The 13,106-nt window shown below is 36.2% G+C and overlaps 1 protein-coding gene across 1 annotated transcript; it reads right to left on the bottom strand.

Annotated features, from left to right (window-relative positions):
- Positions 1–287: 287 nt before the first annotated feature.
- On the bottom strand, positions 288–11,631 carry LOC114243415 (lysozyme). Its single transcript, XM_028174900.2, has 5 exons — positions 11,464–11,631; positions 5,843–5,931; positions 4,935–4,995; positions 2,987–3,113; positions 288–503 (listed from the first exon to the last, which is right to left on the bottom strand). The coding sequence occupies exons 1-5, from the start codon at positions 11,603–11,605 to the stop codon at positions 365–367; spliced, it is 558 nt and encodes a 185-aa protein (XP_028030701.1). The 5' UTR covers positions 11,606–11,631; the 3' UTR covers positions 288–364.
- Positions 11,632–13,106: the final 1,475 nt, after the last annotated feature.

Genomic DNA, 13,106 nt, shown 5'->3' with positions numbered 1-13,106 from the left:
TGTTACTTTGTGTATATAAGAAGCGGTCAGATAATAATGCGAATTAATTCCGAACAACATATATCTTTAACAAACTAGTAAAGTCGAGTGGTAACCAAACCGAATCTCGTGGTATCGATCAGACTTTAGAGGCATGTGTCCTCAGAAATTTGAATACTTTTTTTAGATCGAAGGAATGCCTTTTTCCCTAATGCCTTACTGTTTCACGTTAAGTAAACACGTATCTCCAATAAGGATACATACGTACATCAAATGATATATTGGATGGCATAAATAAAACGCATAAAAAAGAGAGTACATATATTAGCTTATTTTTTTTTTTAACAATAAAAAAAAGTCCAAACGAAAAACGTAACAAGTCCCGCTATTGTAAATAGATCTTATTTCTAATAGAGCTTAAGTTCCTGCGTCCCCTGAATAGTTTGTAGCTGTTGTCCGATTTTAAGTAGCGCTTGTCACGCGGCGGACTGGCGCGGCTCGGTGGTAGCTGCCAGTCTGGACACCTGTAAAATACATGTAGAATTGGATGCACATTTTTTTTTTTTTGCTTAGTTTGGTGGAAGATCTCACAGCCCACCTGGTGCTAAGTGGTTACTGGGGTCCACAGAGATCTCCAAAGTAAATGTCGCCACCCACCTTGAGATATAAGTTCTAAGGTCTCAAGTATAGTTACAACGGCTGCCCCGCCCTTCAAACCGAAACGCATTACTGCTTCACGGCAGAAATAAAAAAATAGATAATAAAATATCATTTAAATGAAAATAAAAGTTCATTAAAATAATAATATTCAAACTATCTTTATTATATTATTTTTTTAGTAACCTGACGCAAATAGAAGGGTTGATGTGTGTGAATTAAAATTTTTTAAAGACCCGAACGAAGCCGGAGCGGGCCGCTAGTTTAAAATAAACAAAGAAACTGTTGGTTATGATCAATATTTTATTAACGCTTAGAGCGCGTACTGTCAATAGATCAACTCTCTAATAATGCATATAAAGTGCGGAGCGTCGGAATACCGACTATTGCCTTTTTTTTTTGTTGACAAATAAACACAATTGTAATAAGTTTCATTTGATTAGTTTGATATGTATCTTAAAAATAACCGAAATTACGAAAATTCACCTACATTTGAGGAAAATAATTAAAACTAGAGGTCCCGCAGTAGTCGAAATTCCACTATAATTAAGTGGAATTGTAAGTTTGTACACTGTTATGATTGTATTTTATATTTATATAATCACAAATTTCACCAAGGCTACTCTATAAAAAAAAATTAATAAAGATAAACAATATTTAATTTTAATCTATTCTCAATTTGACCACAGACGTCAAGAATAAAAGCTTGACAATAAATAAATAGTATGCATGCGTGTGTGCGTCAAACACATGGTATGTAGTGTGTGTAATGTTTTCTTTATTGATTTAATATATCTTTTATGCATTATTTTAAAAAATATTAGCATTTTGCACTTCTTCTCTGTATTCTCTATAAGTGTGGAAAATTTCATACTCCTCCGTCCGCGCAATTTTCGTAAAAAGGGATACAAAGTTTTTGCTTCACGTATTAATATATAGATTCTGTGCGACTTAGTTAATAAGGTACTTTTTTTTCAAAAATCCTTTAGCCATTTCTGAAAAATACTTGTCAATAAGCTCAGCATTAAAAGGATCAAATTATACTTTACGTAAATGCTATCAACCTAAAATTTACACCGTACAGTTATTTTAATATATGTTTAGAATAAATGATCTTCAGATTCCATCTCGAACACGTAATAGAATAGAACATGATCGATTTTGTAAATGAATTTCCTCGACAAATCCAAAATGGGAATCCCGAAGCAGCAAATTTAAAACTAAAAGATTCATTCCTAACGGGTACATTTTAATTATTAATTAAATAGACTGCTTCACTGGCGTCAAGTGTTAACCTCATAAATATCAAACGACATCCTCGAATCGAGATTTCTTAGATGTGTGGACGAGCTCACAGCCCACCTGGTGTTAAGTGGTTACTGGAGCCCATAGACATCCACAACGTAAATGCGCCACCCACCTTGAGATATAAGTTCTAAGGTCTCTAGTATAGTTACAACGGCTGCCCCACCCTTCAAGCCGAAACGCATTGCTGCTTCACGACAGAAATAGGCGGGGTAGTGGTACCTACCCGTGTGGACACACAAGAGCTCCTACCACCAGTAGCCATAGAATTATCTTGTCTGCTTTTGTATTGAACGTTATTTTTAACACTCTTTCTAATTACCTCAAACTGATTTTTTTATACGTAATTTTCACCAAATTAAAGACATTATTGATTTATTTCAACATTTTTTCATTATTCTTTTTATTAATTATCTAGGTATGCTGCAAAGACGCTATGCATTCCAATTTAAAGAATGTCTTGAGAACCACATTAACGATAACCACAAGAACCGTGAGCTAGTTCACTCATCAACGCAAAAAACTAAACTACACTATATTGGTATATAATAGGTTGGGGAAAAAGACTTTTCGCGTTATAGTATGTATGAACTTGTAATAAAATTTCTTTGGATATACTATTTGTATTTGGCTGGTTTTGGTATCATTAAAAGTTTAAATTTTAAAGAAGATAATTCCAAATTCAAATTGGGAAAATATGTGATTTTTATTTATTTTTCGTACTGTCAAGATCGAGTGAATCTAATGAAGAAATTCGATACATTTTAAAATTTTACTACAAAAACGGTAAAAATGCAACTGCTGCCCTGCCCTTCAAACCGAAACGCATTACTGCTTCACGGCAGAAACATGCATAACGATGGTAATTCATTACCTGTGCGGACTGAAAAGATCCTACCACCAGTAATATATAATATATGATTTCAGAAGTTTCAAATACAGTTTTCGCGACCACGGGCGAACTAAGTTGTTATTACATTGATTAAACCTCAAAAATTGTTTTAAGTGCGACTAAAACCCGCAAAAATCAAAGAAAATACTTTACTTTTCAATGTCGGGCAGAGTTTGGCCTTTGCACCTGACCTCCCATTTAGGCCAATACTTGAAGCCTTCCTGTTCGAATATCTTGATTGCACATACTCCATCATCTTTTATGTCTTCGTCGAGTAACGCTGAAAATGATGAGCTAGTTAATTCAAATGGCGTCGTATTTATCTTTAAAGTAGTTAGTCTAACATCTCGGTCCTACAACACCTTAAAATGGGGAACGCTCGACGCCTGTCTAACACCTGTCTGCAGCGCATAATGCGCTACTTTGGCCACGTTGCCCGCAGACGTGTAGACAGCTTGGTACGTCTGATGGTCACTGGAAAAGTAGAAGGAAAACGCCCGAGAGGCCGGAGCCCTAAACTTTGGTCCGACCAGATCTCCGAGCAAACCAGCGAACCACTTAACGCTGCACTACACCAGGCAACTGACCGGAACCGATGGAGGCTGGCAGTCGACAAGCTGAAACGGAGTCACGATCCTCAGCAATGAGGGAGCGACGGAGAAGAAGAAGAAGAAGAACATATATTAAAAATTGTTTGTGCTGCTCTTAAAAACACAGATTCGCGTATGGAAAAACTGACCAAATTTATTTGTATTTAGATTTAGTATTTTTTTTCCACTCTAAGCACCTGTCATTTTTGTAAATACTTTGATATTGGCAAAATCAATGCCAAATGTGTTGGAACCAAATTCTTTATAAAAAAATATATATGGCGTCTGAAACAAATGGTAGGGGTTTTAAGAAGGAAGAATATTTGCGTGGACTAAGTAAAGCTTATTAAAGACTTTGCGCCACAAATGACACGGGTTCTTATCTAGTAGATTGTTATGAAGTTGCATGTGACACCGCTTTTATTAGCTTCGAAGAATTCACAGATTAAATGGGTCAATCCCTTCGCGGGATGATAAACAGCTGCTGTATTCCGAGATCGTAATTGTTTTTTATGTAACGTAGATAATAAGCAATATATCGCACCTTTAGAATTGAAGTGGTTTAATCCAAAATTCTTGTTTTTTGGTAATGTAATTTTTTATTTATCGTATAGATAGCTCACAGTTCACCTGGTGCTAAGTGGTTACTGGGGCCCACAGAGATCTCCAAAGTAAATGTCGCCACCCACCTTGAGATATGAGTTCTAAGGTCTCAGTATAGTTGCAACGGCTGCCTCACCCTTCAAACCGAAATGCATTACTGCTTCACGGCAGAAATGGGCGGGGTAGTGTTACCTACCCGTGCGGACTCACGCGAGTTCTTTCCATCAGTAATTGAAGAATTGTAACTTTTCAGTTTAGATTTTAATACTTTGAACCTTAAAACGCATACCTTAAAGCTTAAAGTAAGCGTTAGGTTTAAAAGAGACAGAAAGTGCACTTTGTCCTTTTCTAAACTAAAATTTAAATTTAAATTACAATTTTCAAAATTTTAATTTTATATACTGATAGAATACGTGTTTATAAGTCGTTCACAGTATAAAACTGATTTTCTTAATAGTTAGGCCACTTAAATTCTAATGGTGATATATATAGGCCGAAATACTTGCTTACTTCACGACACATAATATAATAATATGTAAGATAGTTATATGCGTTATATGTATACAGGCCAGAACACTTGCTTACTTCACGACACATAAATGTAAGATGGTTATGTGGGTGTGCAATGCGCTGTACGAGATTTAGAGAATCAATGAAGATGCCGCTACTATGGACTGTGCAACTATGGCGCTACAAGAAACAGCACTGATTAATATGGATTTTTGTTATTTCCTGTCTCATTTTTATTAGCATAAATATATAAGCAAGCTCTGAGTCTACCTAAAAGCCGATAATAAGAAGGTTGTCGCCCACATTAAGATGCTCGTATGGGACTGAATCAAAATAAAAGGTGTTCACATTTTGAAACCGGTTTTAAGACAATTCTGCTATTTGGATACATCGCTTACCTTCGCAAGGAATGTCGCATTTACCACCCTTGCGACCTTCTTTGCACCACTCACTTCCTATCTGTAACGAAATTATTTATTTTAATTATCGCTGAGTAAGGTGCCAAATTCGGAAGAAAGTTTGGGCGAGCAACTAACATGGAAAGGTACTGAAGATTTCTACTAATAAACAACTGGTAGCAGAATATGCTGGGCATTGTTAGGTCTGTGGAGCAGGACAGATGAGTGGGTTCGGTCTGTAATGTCTATTTATTTATTTTTATTGCTTAGATGGGTCAAGCTCACAGCCCACCTGGTGTTAAATGGTTACTGGAGCTCATAGACATCTACAAGGTAAATACGCCACCCACCTTAAGATATAAGTTCTAAGGTCTCAGTATGGTCACTACGGCTACCCCACTCTTCAAATCGAAACGCATTACTGCATCACGGCACAAATAGGCAGGATGGTGGTACCTACCCGTGCGGACTCACAAGAGGTCCTACCACCAGTAATATGGAAAGGTACTGAAGATTTCTACTAATAAACAACTGGTAGCAGAGTATGTTTGACCTTGTTAGGCCTGTAGAGCATGACAGATGAGCGGGTTCGGTCTGTATTGTCTATCTTCCTCGTGACTTCTGTGGGATCTCAGAATATTCCGCCAAAATACATCATGCCACATCGATCTGTTCTCTGCGACGTGCACAACCTCACTTGTGGTGGTGTTTAGTGCGGTGCTGGTTTGGTCTGACCAACGCATAGAGGACCTGTCTTTCGGTCTTTTCCCTTCCACCTTCCCAGTCAACAACAATTTTTCTATGCTGTCGCTACTCTAACGTGGTGTCTGCGCAAAGAATTGGAAGACCCTTCTGAGTAGTGTCTGTGCGTATCACGCCCAAAAATGAAAATGGAACCATAGACTCACTTGAAACAATCCGTAGAACTTCCTCCGCGGCGACTTGACAACCAAAGCCGATGTGTTTCTATCGCTGCCTTGCTCGATTAAGCACACCCCTATAATGCAAATAAAAGAAAGAATATTATTATTATTAGAAGAGCAGTAGTACCAGAAATAGTTGGCGTTGATGATAAGCCTGATCGATCATTAATGTTTAGTGGTGTAGACTACTTGTAGTATTCAAGTACTAATACACGACTAAACGCAGCTCCACATATCATGACGTCGACTTCTGAAGTTTTATTAACAGCCAATATTATTGTCAATTAGTTTTGTTTCCAGCCAGTAGTAACTTCAATCAGTTCTGTATATAAGTGCGTGTAGCATTTTATTTATTTTTATTTATTTATTTAGACACACCAACAGCAAAACACACAAAACATTCAAGCTTAAAATTAGCAAGTATAAAATTAAGTACTGGTATGTAAGCCAGTTACAGGCGTGTACAACAATCTCTTATAACACACTATGACATGTTACAGCAATTTTACAAACGACAGAAAAATAGGTTAAATTTAAATGTTAACAGTACGCCATAAAAAAATTAAAAATTAAAAAAGAACATGTAAACAAGAGTTAATTCATACAGTGTGCTTCGTGAAATCGACCAGACAAACACAAGAAATAGAAAACCTCGCTATTGTTCTTCTTCCGTTCAAACTGCAAGTGACTGAAGTCTAATCTCAGCCACTTCAGTGCTAGTTGCTACTTATTTGCTACTAAGTTATTTACTAACTTATTTACTAGCATATTTTTAGTATTTATTTGCATTTAATCGTGTGTAAGTCTATCTTATATTCTATTTATTTTTCACATGTGTATATAAGTATATATTTTTATGTAAGTTTATTAAGATATAGCACCGTCCAGTTTGCTTATTCCAGTCCCTGCAAGGCTACCTGGAAGAGATCGCTTTCACCGATAAGGCCGCCAATTTATGTCACCGACTATTATTTGTTTTATATGCTTACTCTGTACATGTGGTGTTAAATAAAGAGTTATATTATTATTATTATTCAGTGGTCCCAATTAGTGTTGCTGCGAAAGAGTTGTGTATTCTGGACTAGAAGCCGATAGAGTTTGGTTACTCTATATACAATACAATAATCAACCTAATGTCATTAAATACGAGATAGGCCACTAGCTACCTACCTATCGAAAGCAGTAAATTCGGTCACAAGAGTCCATTGCTAAACGGCGCCATCAACATTTTACGACTCCAAACCTAATTCCGAAGTAATAAAGTACTTAATTGAAAGAAAAACATTCCTACATTATCTATAATAGTTTCCCAAACAATCCGCTCGGTTTCATTTGCTTTTCCTATCTCGTCAGTGCAAATAATGTTAATTAATTAATACGATTAAAACTTAAAGAGGACATATCTGTAGATAACGTTAGTTCATTGATCAAATAATTAATAGACTATGTATGCCCTGTGCTTGGAACCAAGATATTTATCCCAAATAGTTCAGTCTCCAAAGTTTTAAGTACTTATCTTACTTATGATTAGATTTACTAATCTTCTTTTTCTCCACCTTATCCCACTATGTGGGGTCGGCACAGCTAATTTTTCTCTTCCATTCTCTTCTATCAGCCGTCATCTCAACACTCACTCCTCTCTCTCTCATATCGTCATTCACACACTCCATCCATGTCTTCTTCGGTATGCCCTCGTATTCATAGCTGTGAAGGTTTTGGCAAAGTTTTACGACCGGCCGCCTGCCTGACGTCAACCCTCCTTGGGAATGCTTTTGTTGGTAGATTGCCCGCTACCAATCGGGTAAGTCGCTGGATGTTTGCGCTTAAAATCCCCATGTCGCCTTTTACGACACCCCTGGGAAGATAAGGGGGCGGAACTATTCTTAGCCGGATCCGCACGGCAATAGATTTACTAATGATAGCCGTAAAATATTTCCGGAAATACAAATATACTGTAATACTACAATTAATTAAATATTCGGTGATACTAGTGGTTCTTGTTGAGTGATGCCTATTTTTGCCGTAAAGCAGTAATGCATTTCGGTGTGAAGGGTGGTGAGCAGCCGTTGTACTGTAAAAACTAAGATTTAGGAACTCATGTCACAAGATGGGTGTCAGAATTAACGTCGTCAATGTACATGTCCATGTAATCAATGAACCAGGAGGATCGTGAGCTCGTCCACCAATTCAGGCAATAAAATAATACTTAATAATAGAAAATATCATTATACAGATGGCGTATGTGGATAGTATAATACAATTGAAGCAATCAGAATTTAAAATCACAGCGAAAGGTTGTGATCATGGCTACCCGACCTTAATGAACAGAATTATTTAAAAATAGCGGCCCGCTCCGTCTTCGCTCGGGTCTTTAACAAAAATTTCAAATAAAAAAATATTAATACACACACATTAACACTTATATTTGCGTCAGATTTCTAAAAATAGAAAATGTAAAATTTGTTTGAATAATTATCATTATTTTAATGAACTTTTATTTTCATTTAAATAATATTTGTTTTTATCTATATTTTTATTTTTTTTATATTATTATTTGTCTAATTTTCGTAACATTATTGGAGTTTTAGTAAGGGTCCCTAATTAAAAAAAAGAATATAGCCTATGTCACTCGGGGATAGTGTAGCTTCCAAACAGTGAAAAAATTTTTCAAATCGGTTCAGTAGTTTCGGAGCCTATTCAATACAAACAAACAAACAAATCTTTCCTCTTTATAATATTATAGTATAGATATATATGGCCAATAACAATTATTAATAGTTGAGAAGCATTTTATTTAGGAATTGTATTTTTTGTTATCTACTACGTAATTTACTATGTTAGAATAGAATAGAATTTCAGGTTTCTATATTCGAATTCGAATACCGTCGAATACATTAAATAGTTTATTCACGACATTAGATTCTAAAGACCAATTTACTTTATTGATCAAAGGTGAACATTTTGTCTCCTCTTTTCCGGCACAAACATGAGAGCCATATTTTTGTAAACCCTCTTTCGATTGACTGACTAATCTCCGAAATTTGTTTGTCACATCTTTTATCAAACAAGATTGAGTTTCTAAAAGCTCTGATAACAAGGATACAATTGATAAAATACTAAAGACATTCCTAAAATACTAGATTAATAAATAAGATGAATGACAATAACCATATTATTATTTTTACACAAACCTAGATAATGATGGAATAGTTTTAGTGAGCTGCACAATGTTGTTGTTAGTGAATTAAGCAGATATATCTGGAAAAGCCTTAATTTTGATGTGAAACATCTATAGCGGCACGTAAAAACGATATCTGGCGTGGCGACGCGTCGCCATGCGCAATCGACTGTGCGATTCTCTCCCACTCGATCCGGCGCTAAGCCATCTCTCTCGCTACACTGAGCTCGGATACCTATAGTGTATACTCCGTAGTGTATACCGTGTTGTTTACTACACTACACATAGCCTGTGTTTTACTTGAAAACAAATTATTTTTTCGTAATATTTTATTTTATCATTATGACATATTTAGTTCCTATCACAATCTGTTATTTTCTGCATATTACTTTTACAAAATAATGTCGATGTTTCACATCTGCCAGGCGTCTCGTGACAGCTCACATATTTTTTTATTTGAGCTTCGAAAATGAACTTTGATCAAACTCACAACTATTTTTATTTAAATCTATTAATTTCATTTTATAATTGATTTCGAATTTCAGTCAATAACATAAGTTTCAAATCTAAAAATACGTATTATCTTGTTTGGAATTAATTTTCAACGCCCCCAATTAGTGTGTTCAATTGACGATAAATGGTATCAAATCGCACACATAATTTACGTGATTTTTCGCCCATTGCCAAAACGAAAGACATTTATTGGTTTGGTTTGGTATTAAATTTCTATTTTCTCTCTGTTTTAAGAGTCTTCAAGACAAGTTTCTAGATTCGGAGTATATTTTTTTTTATTTCTCCGCGGTAACTAGACTTAGTACGTTTTTTTTTTCCGTTCTCCTAAGTTCAGCTCCAAAATGATTCGGTTTTAAATTGCTTAATATCTGTTCTGTATTTATAACGCAAAATTTCCAAAAATATTGTCAGTCTACAAAAGAGTATCACGAAACCTTCGCAAAATTTTACAGATTCTTTTTAAAATTTTTTTTTTGTTATTTTGATTTACATGATATTTAATCTATTAATCTTATAAATCTATAAGACGAGCATACAGCCCACCTGATGGTAAGTATTTACTGTCACTCATGGACATCAACAATACCAGAGGCACAGCCAAATCGCTGCTTAGCCCAGAGCATTTATTACATAATATAGAAAGGGATAATAGCAAGCATGCTCGCGGCGTTGTACTCCTAATCAATAATTGATTATATGTATAACTATCATTATTAATTATATATTATAAATAACGGCAACCTTTGAATTCACTACAATAGCTACTCTGACTCGCTTGTTCGGATAATAACAATGTTAATTAAGATTCATAATAAAAAATTTGAACTCCAAAAAGTGAAATATAATACAACAATCAAATTTACCAAAGACTTCAAAATGGAAGAGTGAAATATTGTACTTTTCGATGGCCTTCTATAGGCGATGCTAATTAAGAATATTGTCTATTGATTGATCATTAAGTACCACTGGTCCGAGAAAATTGTACTGAAAACGCTCATGTCGAATTTAAAAATACCGCTTTCTACCATTCCTTCAAAAGTTCAATAGTGCTGTGTCTAGTTCTAGTAAGTTTAATTTATGTGTGTGTTTTTTTATTGCTTAGATGGGTGTGTGGACGGGCTCACAGCCCACCTGGTGTTAAGTGGTTACTGGAGCCCATAGACATCTACAACGTAAATGCGCCACCCATCTTGAGACATAAACTATAAGGTCTCAGTATGTTAGTTGAATGATGTTCATTAGTAAGTACTTTAACTTAATAGCTCTTTTCGATCCACAAACCAGTTGATAATTCGTAGCTCTTGTATCTAAACGTCACACGAACGTGCGGCGTAAATCTATATATTAATACGTGAAGCAAAAACTTTGTATCCCTTTTTACGAAAATTGCGCGGACGGAGGAGTATGAAATTTTCCACACTTATAGAGAATAATATAGAGAACAAGTGCACAGTGCTAATATTTTTTTTAAATAATGCATAAAAGATACATGAAATCAATAAAGAAAACATTACACACACTAGATACCATGTATTTGACGCACACACGCATGCATACTATTTACATATTGTCAAACTTTTGTTCTTGGCCACTTTTGTCAAATTGAGAATAGATTAAATATTGTTTGTCTTTGTTAATATTTTTTATAGTGTAGTCTTGGCGAAATTTGTGATTATAGAAATATAAAATACAATCATAATAGTGTACAAACTTACAATTCCAATTAATTATAGTTGAATTTCGACTACTGCGGGACCTCTAGTAAATAAAAAAAGACGATCACGACTATGTAACGCTATGACAAGGTAAAAACATTTCGTTTACATCAACGGGAAACCCACACATTCATTGTGAAGGACATGATACAAAAACGAAGAATAATTAAAGTATGCAATAATAAAATAGAACAACTCACAATTACTGATGAACGTCCTTGGGAAGTTGTTTTTTAATAAGTCTCTCGTCAATTTACATCTAGTGTATACCTTGCATTGTGTGTTCGCGAGATATAACGATAATACTATTAATGTAAACAAAAATGCGCGTCCGCCCGCCATAGCTGCACGATTGTTACTGATATTGTCATAATTACGATTGCGTGATTACTATTCTGTCACGTAATTATGCGCTCGGTCACCTTTTGACATTACGTCTTATCGGGGAACTGAATTTTGAGTGTTAACGTGAGTTTTGCTTCTGTATCGTTCGTTTTTTTTTTATTGCTTAAATGGGTGGACGAGATCACAGCCCACCTGGTGTTAAGTGGTTACTGGAGCCCACAGATGTAAATGCACCACCCACCTTGAGATATCAGTTCTAAGGTCTCAATTATAGCTACAACGGCTGCCCCGCCCTTCAAACCGAAACGCATTACTGCTTCACGGCAGAAATAGGCAGGGTAGTCGTACCTACCCGCGCGCACTTAGAAGAGGTCCTACCACCAGTAATTGGAATTCGTCGTTGGAATCGTATTGGAACAAATGACTTATTCCGTTTCTACTTGGAACATTTCTTTGATTTTTTGAAGTTATACTTCTTTAAGCGCGTAATGAAAAATTGATGAGAGTGAAATTTTACGATGCGCGCGCACCGTGACACAAAATTAACAGAATGAAGTTGCCCACTAAATCGCTCATTACAATACGACCGACGTAACTTGGCGAGTCTGAATATAGCCGCAGGTGAACTTTTTCCTTGGTCCCGCGGTCTGCTCACAACACCATGCAGATCGTAGAGTCTCACATACCCCGCGCGCCCCTTTTGCGCGGGGACCTCGTAGGAGGTTCGGCCCTCTACCCGAAAAAAAAAAAAAAGAAAAAAAGGTGAACTTTCCGAACCGTACCGAGAATTACCGAATTTATACGATGTCAAGAAAAGGGATGTCCAATATGCGTGTTTGAAGATGTTGTTTAACCGATTATTTTTCAAATTGATTAAAATTTAAATAAAAAAGAAGAAATTAATTTAATAAAAATAAAGTATAACTTCTTACGCGCGTACATAGTACACGCACCCTTTTTTTAATTTGCCAACCAGGTGGACGGACATTATCAAGGAGGCCACAAACACCAGCGTCCCGGGCGCCATTAAGCAGGCCGAATGCAGGCAGCATTGGAGGAAGCTGGTGCAAAAACTGGACCAAGATGGTCACGACCCTCAGTAATGAGGAAACGACAAAGAAGAAGAAGAAGAAGAAGAAGAACGATATCTTAGTACATAGTATTTAATGTATTCGGCCTGTGGTTGGTAACAGTTCTTGTCCAAAGTTAAAATTTCTGAAATGATGCACGTAAAAGATATTTTTGTCAACGGATTCCGCTTCACAATCAATTTTTTTTCCTACCTATGCTGATAGCCTACAGAGGCTATTTCAGCTTCGCCCTAACATGTAGGTGAACTCACGGGGCTTAAACCGGAGTGCTGCTGACACTGGCCTTAGCAAGAGCAGTGCTTCGCAGAATCTACCACCGGATCGGAAACGCGACCCACTGAGAAGATCCGGCGAGAAACTCAGTGGGCTGTGTCTATGGGTTAATTCGCTCGTCGAGACCGGTAACC

This window comes from Bombyx mandarina, chromosome 28 (genome assembly GCF_030267445.1).
Source record: "Bombyx mandarina strain Sakado chromosome 28, ASM3026744v2".
In the NCBI taxonomy this organism is placed as follows: domain Eukaryota; kingdom Metazoa; phylum Arthropoda; class Insecta; order Lepidoptera; family Bombycidae; genus Bombyx; species Bombyx mandarina.
The sequence above is the reverse complement of the archived record's forward strand: the minus strand, read 5'-3'. Positions and strand labels throughout refer to the sequence as shown.